This window comes from Canis lupus, chromosome 3 (assembly GCF_003254725.2).
Source record: "Canis lupus dingo isolate Sandy chromosome 3, ASM325472v2, whole genome shotgun sequence".
Classification (NCBI taxonomy): Eukaryota; Metazoa; Chordata; class Mammalia; order Carnivora; family Canidae; genus Canis; species Canis lupus.
Genome location: NC_064245.1, coordinates 17945682 through 17960929, shown reverse-complemented (window position 1 = coordinate 17960929; position 15248 = coordinate 17945682). Strand labels below are relative to the sequence as shown.

Below are 15248 nucleotides of genomic sequence, written 5' to 3'. Positions count from 1 at the left end.
CCAGGAGCATTAAACAGCTAATGAGAAGTTGGAAACAGTCCTGTAAGAAACTCTGAGGTTACTGGAAATAACTAACCTGGAAAGAATTTAGAGTGATGTGATGGCTGTCTACAAATACTGGAAGGGCTGCTCCAGGAAGGAAAGAGTAGACTACAGGTCCATTTGAAGGAATGGAATAAATGGGTAAAAAATTAGAGAAGCAAAACAATTTTTTTTAAAGAAGCAAATTTTGATTCAATTAAGAACTTTGATAGCCAGTAAAACTGTCAAAATTGAAGAGGCTGTTCCTACAGGCAAAAAGCATCCCGTCAATGAAGTATATTCAAGCAGGGGGAAATGACCAACTTTCAAACATGCTTTTCTGCTTTGGGAGAGCAGTAGATGGGATCGCATATAAGATTTCATCCAACTTAAAGAGACTGGTATATTCTGTATCTCTTTTTCCAGTCTTAAGTAAATAAAATTGTGGCTGATGAACATTTAGGAAGCTAATTAGATTTCTCTATGGCTAATGGTTAGGAAAACTATTTAAAGTACCAGTGAAGTTTAATGTATTTCAGATGGTACACCACACATTTTTCATGGTTTGTGGTGTACCACAAGAGGAAAATTTAATAACTTCTGATTCTAGGTAGGATACGTCTAATGAGTTATTTTGTGGGAAGAAGTTGTCACTTTACCAACCTGTGTTTTCCTATTTATAAAATAGTCTACTAAAACCTTTTTTTTTTAAACTAGAATCCATTTTTAAAACATTATGTAAAAGATTAGGCTCCTGTTAATACAATCCTGCTAGTCAATTAGGGCGAAAATTTTTTGAAAAAAATATTAACATTTTAGTGATTCTACTTCATATTTTTTAAAAGATTTTATTTGTTTATTTGATAGAGAGGTGAGAGAGAGGTCCAGTGGGTGGGGAGGGGCAGAGGAGAGGGAGGAGCAGGCCCCCCATGGAGCAGAGAGCCCCATATGGGGCCTGATCCCAAGGCCCCAGGATCATGACCTGAGCCAAAAGCAAATTCTCAACCAACTGAGCCACTCAGGAGCTCCCCTACTTCATATTTTTAACAATATAGGAGAGAATTTAATATATGTATGTGTGTGTGTAGCTTATGACAAAAAGTTAACCCTTAACTTTTAATCACTGGGCTTAACAATTACTGTTTATTTTGATCTATATTACATCTTCAATCTTAGAAAAAATGTGCTTAAGTGACTTTATCTTAAACTTTTACTTTTCTGTCATATACTTTTGATACATTATAATGAAATTGGATTGTATTTCAGATTAGCTAATGGAAGATTTTATTGGTAAACAAGTTACGTGACTTTTCTAAGTCTAGATTTTCTTATCTGAATAATCGAATTCGTAGTAACAGTACCTGTCTTTGGGGATTGTGGAAAGATAAAATGAATTCTTACATGAAAAGAGCTTGGAATTGTGCCTGGCACAGACTCTACACTCCATACATATTTATCATATTTATGCAGTATTATTGGTTAAGCAAATATGAGTGACTAATATTTCATAGATTTTGAAACATATTGAAAACTCTGCTTTTCTAATTTAATTTACACTTTTTTTTTCCCAAAAGGGAATTTACTTGATAATAGCGGGGAGAGACTTAGAGTGAGGCAAACACCAACTAGCCATCAAGTTCCAGCAAGCTAAATAAATAACCTCTAACCTCTTACTAAAGTATATGCATGGCTCATTGTGGGATCTGCAGCTGGTGACCTTCACTCTGTGTCTTTAGGCCTCCTCCTTTTTCTGACAGAGAAGGTATACCATGCATGATGGGACTATAGTAACAAATTATCTTGCTTATTTTTTTTAAGCAAACAACTCTATTCCCTGTTAGGCCATGGAACTTGACTTATCCTTCTGTTTGCTCATCATGTAAAATCATCCTGTGAAATTACTGAAATAATTTCCCACTTCCTTAAGACATCAGGTCTTGCTACTTTGAGAAAGACTGAAGAATTTAGTCATATGTTTGCTCTATTTTCCTAGTTTTTTATTGTTCTATCTTCATTTCCTTCTTCTATTTGACTTGCTTTCATTTTAGAAATAGCATATATAATGGTATAAAACATAATCAGACACTGAAGAGAAATATAAAATGAAAAATGCATGTTTCTCCCTGTTTCACACACTCTCCACTCTCTGCTTTACCCTCAGCCCTATTCCCGAGGGTAAACACTGCTAATGGTTTCCTGTGTATCTTTCCAGAAATATTCCACAAGTATACAAATGTTTATAAATATATAAAAAGTACATATGTGTATGTTCTTATGTGTAGGTATAGTGTGTGTATATATATTTACTTATATACAGTACATACAAGTTTATATATATACATTTATCAAGTACAGATACACTTTTTTCCCACTCTATAATATGGTTATTCCATAGTTTATTTTTCTAGTCTCTTATTTTTTTTCTAGTCTCTTATTAATGAAATGCTAGTTACTTCCAGTTATTTTTGCTCTTATAAACAATGTTTCCCTGAACATCCTTGCATCCTGAATATTTATTTACTTATGGAATATTCTTAGAATAAATCTCTAGAATTTATGCCTTTACTATTAACATTTATATGAAATACACGATGAGTTGGACTTCTAGAGCATGAGTTAATCCACGAAGGAAATAAATCACAAGCAAATTATTTGAGGTATAGTATATAATGTAGGTAAACAGAAACTTAATTTTTTGTGTAATCATTTGGCCCAATTTTATGATCATTTCCTGTCACCAAATCATATAGCAATCTGCTTCAATTATGAACAATATCCAAACCTTAGCTTGCTCTTGCAGTTTGTTGATTGCATGCTGAGGGAAACAGTATAATATTTTATTTTGAAACTAAAGCTTCCTTGAAGAACATATTTTTTAAATGGTAGAATAAAGTTAGAAATCATTCTATAATTATACTTGACCATTTACATCTTGTGTCTTAGTTTTTTGGTAAAAATCAGACTATGAATAAGCAAATACACATTTTATTCCTTAGTAAAAAGGCTACTTAGTGCCAGGGATTAGCAACAAGAAGAGAAATGCTAAAACTAGCCATGTTTTTCCTTTGTCACTGATTTAATTGGGCAGGCAGTGGGGGAAAAGGGGGGGAAGTTGACATCAAAGATATTAAGGACAACAGACTGATAATTACCTAGATAAAAATGACATACCCAGGAAATACTGAATTATCCAGTCCTCAGAAAGCCTTGTAATTTATCTCATGCAAAAGTTGCTAAGAAAGAGAGGGGATAACTGGAGCAAGGACATGTGGTAACATTTCTTAGACTTCTCTGAAATGAGTGACTAAGAATGGATAATAATGACAGAATTAATAGCATCCATGATCTCTGACTAAACTTGATACTGTAAATCAGTCCAAGGTTCGTGGTGATACAATTAATAGCCAAGTATTGAATAATAGACTAGATACAAATCTTATCCCACACAGCTTAAAAATGTATGTTCTAAAGGACTAGTATCCAAAAATGTATAGGGTTCAAGCAACCTATTTTGGGGGGGGGGGGGGGTTGCAACCTATTTTTAATTAACAAAAAACAAAAGCATTTCACTTTTATATTTTACAAATATACTAATATACATTGTATTAGTATTTATTATATATTATATGAGTAAACAAATGAATTTGTGTTAATGGAACATATGAAAGCATAATTATAACCTATGATAATTTATTTTTTATTAATAATAAATTTATTTTTTATTGGTGTTCAATTTGCCAATATACAGAATAACACCCAGTGCTCATCCCTTCAAGTGCCACCCTCAATGCCCGCCACACAGTCACCCCCAGCCCCACCCTCCTCCCCTTCCACCACCCCTAGTTCATTTCCCAGAGTTAGGAGTCTCTCATGTTCTGTCTCCCTTCCTGATATTTCCTACTTATTTTTTCTCCTTTCCCCTTTATTCCCTTTCACTATTATTTATATTCCCCAAATGAATGAGACCATATAATGTTTGTCCTTCTCCGATTACTCAGCAATTAGTAACGACAAATACCCACCATTTGCTTCAACGTGGATGGAACTGGAGGGTATTATGCTGAGTGAAATAAGTCAAAAAAAAAAAAAAAAAAGAAAGAAAATAATTAATTTAAAAGGTTGTCTTCATTTTTCCTATGTGGACATTGGAAAATAGTAGCCACTGTTACCATTGAAAATGTTACTGTAAAAATAAATAGACATGTATATATAAGAATGTAAGTAGGGACGCCTGGGTGGCTCAGTCGGTTAAGTATCTGCCTTTGGCTCAGGTCATGACACCAGGGTCCTGGGATGGAGCCCTGCTCCCTCAGCAGGGAGCATGCTTCTCCCTCTGCTTCCCTCGAGCCCCCTGCTCCCTGAAATAAATAAATAAAATTTTAAAAAGAAAAAAAAATAACGCAAGTAAATATGTTTACAAAAACACAGTCGTTTAGTTTATTCCTATCTGTATTTGTCCTAATTTGTATCTGGGTATTTTGGTTGATTTGCATCTTAATTAGAATCAGTTTAAATTCTAACAGCTTCAATTACTAGTTTTGAGAAATACACTTCTTCCATCCTCAGCTTCTTCCTGTGTGTAAAGAAAAAAAAATTGTGATAAAAGTTAGGAGAACAGTTGTCTCAAATAAATGAAATATAGTTTATTATGGGGTCTACATTTATCACCCAATGAGTAAATAAATATTGGTTCCATTCTTCCTCTCATACACTGTTGCATTTAACATTTTAAAATTTGCACTAATTAACTTTGACCCTCTTCACTAGGAGTGCAATCAAATCAATTAAAATTGTTGAGCCTCCTAAAAATCTTTTCTGGCAAGATAGCATATAACTGAGTAAACTCTAACTGAACCAAATTATGAAATTGTTAAATTCCACAAAAATTGTTAACTCAAATTGTATAAATCTTCATTTGTTTGGCATTATCTCAATAAATACTATATGCAAAGCATTTTACTGAGTACTATGAGGTCTACATAAATCTACCACAGGTCACAGTCATGTTTGAGCATTTATATTCTGATGAAACCTTTATAAATTCTCATTTAGTGATAGCAAAAAACAGAGAGAAAAAGATAATCTCCATACTTTTATCAAAAAAAGGCATCTTCACTGTAATACAAAGTGTGTGCTGGGGGAAATAAAAGAGGAAGAAAAGCTCTCATGCGAATAATATTCTCAATATTTGTGTGAGTCTGTATGGAAATAAATTGTAATCAGTCCCCAGTTTTATAACCAACCAAAATATGAAAAAACTATACTTTTCTCTGATTGCATCTGTTTCCTCATCTCTGAATGAGAAGGTATGTGTGGTCAGATGGTCAGTAAACTCTGCATTACTTCTAAAAATCATAGGCTGTGCACCCATGCAATTAGTGTTTCTATTTGAGGAATTGTAATTTCTACAATGATTCCCTCACAAACTATGAGTCAGGAAATTGTTAATAACTAATAGTTTAACCTGTCCCTTTACCAGAGGAAGAAGTTGAAACCCAGAGGAAGCAAATAATATTAGCCAAAAACATACAGCTTACCCATGCAAAACCATGTCAAAACCTAAATCAAGTCACTAATCACCATGTCTTTTCAATTTTTTTAAATCATTATTTATAGTATTCATTATTTGAGAGTTTATCTTTTGAGTGTGTGTACCTCTACAAGTTCTCCTTTTCTATATTTCTATAGATTGTATTTATGGCAGGAAATTTTCACAAATATCATTAAGTAGTTTTCTTTAAGTTTGTTAAAATGGGGGACACAGGGGGTGGCTCTGTTGGTTAGGTGTCCAACTCTTGGTTTCAGCTCAGGTCATGATCTCTGGGTCCTGGCATCGAGCCCCACAGTCTGGGGCTCTGCACTCAGCAGGGAGTATGCTTGAGACTTTTTTCTCTCCCTCTGCCCCTGCCCCTCTCTGTACTCACATGCATGCACTCTCCCTTTCTCTCTCAACTAAATAAATTTTTAAAAATCTTTAAAAAAATAAAATAAATTTGTTAAAATGGACTTTTAATTAAGTTCTCCCAAGTTACAGTCGCTTAGATAATCTCAAAATGCCAGTAATTGTGTTAAGTGTACAAATTCAAACACATCATCCTTCACTGGTGAGCATTAATAGAAATAAGGTGGCAATTCAAATGCTGCATTGTTTACAAGTGACATTTAAAAGGTGACTGGTAACATCACTGATTTTAAGGCAAAACATTTATTCAGTTGTCTCTTTTGAAGTGTCTAGTTTGGTTATTAAAGCTGAAAATAATTTTGACTTTTAGGGCTTGCCTTCAACCTTCATTACATTAATGCTAGGAACATGTATGCTGTGTGTTTGAAGTATAGTCAAGTCAGGTTGGATTAATGTAGTTGGGAGATTATACACATATATTATATATTACACATATTACTATTTAACATATTATACCTATTACTATATTTTATATATATATATTTTTATATATATATATATATATATATATATATATATATATATATTTTTTTTTTAGAGAGGGAAAGAAGGGTGGAGTGGCGAGGGACAGAGGAAACCTTAAGCAGGCTCACGCCCAGCACAGAGGCCAACACAGAGCTTGATCCCACAACCCTGAAATCAGGACCTAAGCTGAAATCAAGAGTCAGATGCTTGTTTAACTGATTGAATCACTCAGGCAACCGCAGGATAATATTTTGGCTAAAAATGTAACATGACTACATAAGTGATGATGTCTTGGTATGGCCCATAAGATGATTCTGACAAAATTTTTAAAGCTTAGAGATAGAAATATAGAGACCTAACGATTAACATTTTCAGTTCACAGTCAGTCATTAGCAGGAAAAAAATTCATATGGGCAGGGAATAGTAAGCCATGCTCAGTCCACTTGAATCATGTTTGGTCAAGAGTGACACCCTCTAACTTGTATTGAGTTCTCAAAATTTCATTATCTCCGATACTGGATAATCACACAGACACCAAGACACACAGATCACATATGCTATGTGCCTGTCAACATAAAATTATTATGCAAACATAATGGTCTTTAAATACTCTTAGATTACAAAAAAGGAACCATGATTACAAGGAAAAGAAATAGCGCTCCATTGTTTTCTCTGTCTAGAGAATGGTAGTAACTAAGGGTTTTAATTCCACTGCTTTTGAATAATAATATATACCTCAGTCAATTTCTTTTTTTTAACAACAAAGAAAATCTAAATTGAGCTAATTTAAGCAAACATTTAAATCATAAAATGAATAATAAGCATATAAGAGAACTTACTGAACCCAAGAACCATAAGAACTTTTTCTGTTCTTCTCTAAAATCACACTTTCTCTCCACTGTGCTTTTGCCCATCCCACCACTAAAGTTCATATGTCCTCTTTTTTCAGTTGACCAGTTTAGACTGTCACAGAATTTCAAGGAATTCATGATTGGCCCAGGATGGGATAAACTTTTACCCCAGATCAAATCAACTATGGATGAGGAGCAGAGTCATGAACCCACTCTGCATATGTTGGGGTGGGATGAGATAGGGTTCCGAGAAGGACAACTCATGACCTAGACATATCCAAAAGGTACCTACCATACTACATTAAATATCTTAAAATTCAAGTAAAACTTGAAGTCAGCTAGTCAAAAGGAATCTTACATTTGGGCCATATGGTATTTCAAAAATAATTCAACATTCTTTAATTACATAGTATTCTGATTCCATAGCAAAAAGAAAAAAAATACAATGGGAAATATTGTCCTTAGACTACACCTCAGTGGTTGGATTCTTTTGGGAAGAAAAGGAATTTTTTTTTTTAAGTCAACAAAAGCTTGTGACTATAGACACTTGTTTTGCTTAAATGACTGTTCACCAATACTGTGCCTTGAGCCCTTTGGAGCAAATCTAACAAACAGTTGTACTTATTTCAGTCTTATCTGATTCTCTGGTAAAGGCCAGTTGCCCTTTGCGTGTACAAATCTAACAAACAGTTGTACTTATTTCAGTCTTATCTGATTCTCTGGTAAAGGCCAGTTGCTGAAAGGTTGGGTGATTCTAACGTCCATCTTCGTAAAAGCAGACGTTTTGGAAATATTCCAATCTCTATCATGATGAATCAACTTAGCAGTCATTTACTATGCCCTCCTTTCTGATTCTTCCACCAGCTACACCCCTGAGTTACCGTCTTACATGGATACACACAAACATCTATTTAAAATAAATAATTACAGGCTTCCTGCATGGGGCCTGCTTCTCCCTCTGCCTGTGTCTGCCTCTCTCTCTCTCTCTCATGAATGAATACACGAAACCTTCAAAAAATAAATAAATAAAATAAAATAAATAATTAATCCTTTTATTTTGGAGATGGGTTAATCATGCTTCCTTTGCCTGAATTTTCATTCAGGCAGTTTGATCTCAATGTCAGACACTTGATATGATCCCACTTAGTTGGGTGTGTGTCCCTGTAGTAATTATGGAAAGAAGGGGGAAAACCCTATTGGACTGGATGATTTGAAAAAGAAGTTAGAACAAATTTACATAAGCAACAACTCAAAACATGCTTCATAATTACAGATATACAGATGTACATAAAGATATGGAGTGCTGACAGGAAACAAAATTCAGAGACAGAAATATCTAAGTAACCAAACATTTTTATTTTTTCCTGGTTTAGCCCAATAAATATTAATCCCTCAAGGCTGATATGGTCCAGATAGGCTTACTCGGAAGCCTCCATAAACAGTGCCTAAAAGCCTTCCTGTGAACATTAGGCATGCTTATTTACCACACAGAACGAGTTTCCATTGTATCACAGCTTACTTTAGGTCTTAAGCTATTTATCTTTTGTTTTTTACACTGTCTAACATCCCAATAGGAGATTTAAAGGAGGTGGCAACATTTTTCCAAAGGTGACTATGTGCTCAGCACTTTATACATAATATTGCATTTAATCTTTATAGTAACCTCATTGTATTCCTGAGGAAACTAAAGCTATGGGATTGTTGCTACTTGATACTGATTATCCCTCTGATGTACATATAATTACATGTATGTATATGTATGCAGATATATGTAATTTATCTCTACTCACACTTTTTCCACTGTGTGACCCTGAGAAGGGATTTATCTAGTGAAGATATATCATTGTGCGAAATACATATGACATTTAGTGTTGTTTCTGTACTAAATGATAATTAAACGTAAGTGCTCTAATGGCAAAAGAACAGAAGGCGGCAAAACATAGAAGCTTCAGATTTGGCTTAGGTGTAGGAGCTAAGTGTGGTATTTGGGACCAATAAGAACATTTCATTGTCCTGCCCTGTTTATCTAATGTGTCCCCTTAGTCCCTTGACTCTCTAAATACTTATATTTTTTATATTTTTATCTTAATAAGAAATAATCAATATAACATGATATAAATATAAAATAGATATTTTCCTTAATGGCCTCTTTCCCACTTGTTTGGAAACTAACATACAAAAAAGTAAATAAAAACTCCACCCCCCCTCTTTCCCTGCTATATCCCCTGTACTTGGACTGGTCCCTGAAATTTAAGTCAGGTAAATGAATGAAAAAATATATATATAAACTGAAAAATAAAAACAGGTGCAAAACCTACCTCATTGCAGTACTTTTTTCTCTGTGGAGTCATTTTCTGTTTACTCATCTATGTCTCCTGCTGAGAACTGACATGGGGCTATCTTCACAATTATATGCTCATTCCCTGGAAAAGAGTCTAGCCCTGTCATACGATAAGGCCTTAAGAAAAATTGTCAGGGGTGCCTGGCTGACTCAGTCACTTAGTGTCCGACTCTTGATTTTGGCTCAGGTCATGATCTCAGAGTCGTGAGATCCAGCCTGATGTAGGGCTCTATTGCTCATTGGGGAGTCAGCTTGAGATTATCTCCTTCTCCCTGTGCCCTTCCCTCCATGTGTTCCTGCAAACTTCCTAAAATATGTAAATAAAATCCTTTTTAAGATTGTCAAAAAGTCTGGAACAAAGGGCTATATTCACTTCATTATTATGAAGTTGTTCACATGGGAAGTAGGTTTGTATGTTTCTTCAAAGACACATGCATGGGGATCCCTGGGTGGCGCAGCGGTTTGGCGCCTGCCTTTGGCCCAGGGCACGATCCTGGAGACCCGGATCGAATCCCACGTCGGGCTCCCGGTGCATGGAGCCTGCTTCTCCCTCTGCCTGTGTCTCTGCCTCTCTCTCTCTCTCTCTCTCTGTGAGACTATCATAAATAAATTAAAATAAAAAAATAAAAAAATAAAAAAAAAGACACATGCACAGAACAATCACAGATGATTATAGCTGAGAATAAATCAAAGCAAACTAAGGAAAATAAAAAGTACAATAAATATTTTTCAGTGTTTCAAGATTTGCAGGTATCCTGAATTTCTTGGGTGGATGAGGGAATGAAAATGTGAACTAATGAAAAAAAATCAAACCAAAAATAATTATCAAGTAATGCTAGCTAGCCCTTTGTTAGTCAATAACTCTTTGTCCAAGCCAGGTGAGTTTGTGTCCTGTGCCATTAGATCAGAACTTGTTCATTTTATGTTCTGTTTCCTTCCTTAGTCTGTGAATTTCTGGTATGTGCTGGTGATGAATGATGAACATACAGAGCGGCGATATCTGCTGTTTTTCCTTCTGAGTTGGGGCCTTCCAGCTTTTGTGGTGATTCTCCTCATAGTGATTTTGAGAGGAATCTATCATCTGAGCATGCCACAGATCTATGGACTCATTCACGGTGACCTGTAAGTACATCCAGGCAGAACTCATTGCCTTCTTAGCCTCTGTGTACCCAGACAGCGTTATTGGTAGATGGTGAAGCAGTTGACTGAGCAGTAGAACTGAACAAGTAATACCAGGAAGACCTTTGCTTTCCTACCAGACTGACTGACTCTCTCCTTCCTCTAATTATCCCTTTAAGGAAGAAACTATTTGCCTTTCTAGTTTCTTTGATAGATGCAATTTTCTCAGGTGAGTTGATGTATTAGGCAGTTCACAATAATTTGTGCCGTAGCATAACTCAGTTTACTAGATTGAGACAAGAATACTCAGTAAAATCAGGCAACTATGGAAGTTTTGATGAAGAGTAGAAACTGAAAAAAATACAGAGCATGTTATCTAAGGACTCTGATATTTTGGAGGAGGTTGGTACAGGGTGGATGGCAGTCACTGTCATCCATAATATCCTTAAATACTGAAAGACTGTATCAGAGTGAATGGAGAGTGTCTGCAAAAGTTCACGGGAAGGAGACAAGGTCAACTGGGACCTTCTTAAATGTTCTTACTAAAGTACACTGATAGTCTTAAAATGTAATAAATCTCTATACACACATGTATATACATGCCTTAATCCTGAATCTGGTATCTTTTTTTTTTTTTTACGATGCCATTTATTTATTTGAGGGAAGGAGAGAGGGAGAATCTGAAGTAGACTCTACACTGAGCACAGAGCTCAATGTGGGGCTCAGTCCCACAACCTCACGATCATGTCTTGAGTCAAAACCAGGAGTTGGACGCCTAATCAACTGAACCACCCAAGCACCCCCTGAATCTGGTATCAGGACTCTTTATTGATTCTGTATACAGGAAAGGAAAACACACACACACACACACACACACACACACTTTTTAAGTAATAAAGTTTAATCAGGTTCTTTTGTGTAATGAAAAAGTAACATTTCTAAGTAAGAAAGAATAACTTATTCACAATCTTATGAAGACAATTTTACCTAATTATCTCACAGATTATTATGAAGACAAAAATTGATTAATAGGTGTAAAAAATCTTTGAAAGTAAAAGTACTATATAAGCAGAAGCCATTTCAATACCATTATTGCCGCTGATCAGTTATAATTGTCCATTATTATGTAATAAATAATTGTTGTTATTGATGTATGCAAACGTATTGCACTGACAGGCAGTCACACACACATATCCCACACTATGTTCAACCAAGAAAACTAGCTAAGTAACACACACACACACACACACTGAGGTGCCATATATAGTAATTTTCTATTGAGATTCAGTAAGATTCCCTCATACTGATTATAGCGTTATAATGTGTTTTGTGCATATAAAATTCTAAAAGCCTAATCTTCTTAGAAGGGAATTATTATGTCTTTTTAATATTATGTTATGACATTTTGTTAGCCCTGGCATTAATTTAAGTCTTGGGCAGCCAGGACAAATTTCAGAAAGTTCAACATCATTCTCTGTCAGATACAAAGGAACCATGAGACAAACACTGGTGGCCAGCTGCCCATCCCTTTCATGAGCTTCCTGGCAAGACAGAACTTATCTGGCAGCAGTTTTAGCATTACATGTGTACCCACCCAGCCTTGATAAATGGGACCTGATGAAAGTGATATTAATTAAAAAAGAATTCTTTGGGTGCTTCTAAAGGGATTTTTAAAGAGAGAAATAAACTATTATACAAGAATGTCCAAATCGACTGACTGTTAAGATATTTGCCTTCTGAGGCTTTTGCAAAATATTTTTTATTATCAGCTCAATTATAGTAAGTGAAATGCAAAATACATTAACCTCTACCTGGTTTTAATAGGGATTATTACACCAAAAGTGACTGGGTTTTTTAAGTAGGTTACTTATGTCCTCCATTCACATAGAATTCCTAAATCATCCCTATGTAAATTTATTATAGTTTTAAATTTTTTTTTAATTCTGTATTTTTATTTTCACTTTAATCTCAATATAAGGATACAAATTACTATATTATTTATGTAAAATCTTGTGTGTCTATATCATCATTTAAAAACATACCTTTTCTCTCACAGTAATGATAGGATTTGTGGTTGGGTGAAATAGCAGCTCATTTGTTGTGTAGTGGTTACTTCATAGTAATAAAATATTTCTTTTTATTAAGATTTTTCTCTAAGTAGATCTCTAATGCATCAGTATTTACAGATTGCTTTTTTAAAAATGTTTTTGTCAAATTTTAGAACCAAGATTATGATAATTTCATGAATTCAGGTAGGAAGTGATCTCTCTTCTCCTATTAGCTAGAAAGATTTCAAGTTTGGTGTTATTTCTTCCTTTATATATACATTTTTTTAAGTAAGCTCTATGCCCAACATGGGGCTTGAACTCAATGACCCCAAGATTCAGAGTTGCATGGTTGGGCACCTGGGTGGCTCAGTCAGTTAAACATCCAACTCCACCAAGCCAGGCTCCTGTGTAGCTTGCATGTGCACTCTCTCTCTCTAAAATAAATAAATAAATCTTAAAAAAAATAAAAACACGATCCTGGGGTACTTGGGTGGCTCGGTCAGTTAAGCGTCCCTTTGGCTCAGGTCATGATCATAGCATCCTGGGATGGAGCCCCACATTGGGCTCTTTGTGCAGTGGGGAACCTGCTTCTCCCTCTCCCTCTTCCTGCCTCTCCCCCTGCTTGTGTGCACTTGCTCACTCGCTCACTCTCTCTCTCTGTCAAACAAATAAATAAAATCCTTAAAAAAAAAAAAAAAGACCCTGATTTCATTTCCTTTGGATATATACTCAGAGGTGAGATTGCTGGATCCTATGGTAGTTCTGTTTTTAATTTTCTGAGGAACCTGCATACCGTTGTCTATAGTGGCTGCACCAGTTTTCATTCCCATCAACATTCTGTGATCTTTATTATTTCCTTTCTTCTGCTAATGGTGTGCTTAGTTTGTTCTTTTTCTTGAGTTCTTGAGGTGTTGTTAATTTGTTAGGTTGTTAGGTTGTTAATTTGAAATCTTTCTTTTTTCTAACATAGATATTTAGAACTGTTTTGTCTGCAATCCATGTTTTGGTACATTGTGTCTCTTTTTTTGTTTGTTTCAGGATATTTTTTATTTCCCTTTTGATTTCTTCTTTTACCTATTAGTTGTTCAGGAGTATATTATTTAATTTCCACATATTTGTGAATTTTCCAGTTTTCTTCCTGTTACTGATTTTGAGTTTCATACCACTGGTATGAAAAGATATTTGGTATGATTTCAGTCTTCTTAAATGTGTTAAGACTTGTTTTGTAGCCTAATATATGATCCATCCTGGAGACTGTTCTGCGTGCCCATTAGAAGAATGTATATTCAGCTACTTTTGGATTGAATGTTCTGTATGTATCTGTAGGTCCATTTAGTCTAACTATAGTTCAAGTCCAACATTTCCTCATCAATTTTCTTACTGGATGATAAATCCATTGTTGAAAATAGAAATTGAAGTTTGCTACTATTATGGTACTATTGTTTATTTCTCCCTTCACATCTGTTAGTATTCCCTTAATATATTTGGGTGCTCTGACATTGAGTACAGATGTATTTATGATTGCTATATACCCACTTGATGAATTGACCCTTTATCATTATTATATCATGGCTTTCTTTATCACTTGTTACACCTTTCGAGTTGAAGTTTGTTTTGTCTGATATAAGTACAGCTCCCAGCTTACTTTTGGTTTCCACCAGATGGGATATCTTTAACGTTTTTTTACTTTGAGTCTATTTATGTCCCTGAGGCTGAAGTGACTCTCTTGTAGGCAGCATGTAATTAGATCTTGTTCGTTTGTTTTATCCCATCAGCCACTTTGCCTTTTAGTTGGAGAACTGAGTTCATTTATATTTAGAGTGTATATTGATATGTAAAAACTTACTAATGCCATATTATTATTTTATGTTTTGCAGTTCCATATTCCTGTCTTCTTTCCTTGCTGTCTTCTTTTATTAATTGATGGTTTTCCTTAGTGGTATGTTTTGATCCCCTTCTTTTTTGTGTGTCTACTATAGGTTTTTGTTTTGTGGTTACCATGAGACTTGCATAAAACATTGTTCAGATATAACTATTTTATGCTAACAACCTAACTTCAATCACATAAACTCTACCCTTTCATTTTACCCCTCTTTTTACAACTTACCTCTTTCTACATTGTGTATTCTTTTAAAAATTGATGAGGCTGTACTTATTTTCAGTCCTTTTTTCTTCAACCTTTATACTAGAGTTATGTGATTGACATACCATGACAATACAGTGCTGAGAATTCTGAATTTGTATATTTTCATATGTGTTCAGGCTACCAAAAGCATCCTTTCATTTCAGCCTGAAGAACTCCTCTCATCTTTTTTCATAAGGAAGGTCTAGTGATAATGAAGTCCTTCAGCTTTTATTTGTGTGGGGAAATCTTTTTTCTTTTTCATTTCTGAAGAATAATTTTGCCCAACTAGGGTATTGTTGATTAGCACTTTTTTTTT

At 34.8% G+C, this 15248-nt stretch overlaps 1 protein-coding gene across 1 annotated transcript in view; it reads left to right on the top strand.

The window, feature by feature from the left end:
• ADGRV1 (adhesion G protein-coupled receptor V1) overlaps positions 1-15248 on the top strand; it is a 517368-nt gene that overhangs the window by 334067 nt on the left and 168053 nt on the right. The window contains exon 85 of the mRNA XM_025438360.3: positions 10584-10762. Coding sequence (XP_025294145.3) covers positions 10584-10762 — 179 coding nt within the window. The remainder of the gene's footprint in view (positions 1-10583; positions 10763-15248) is intronic.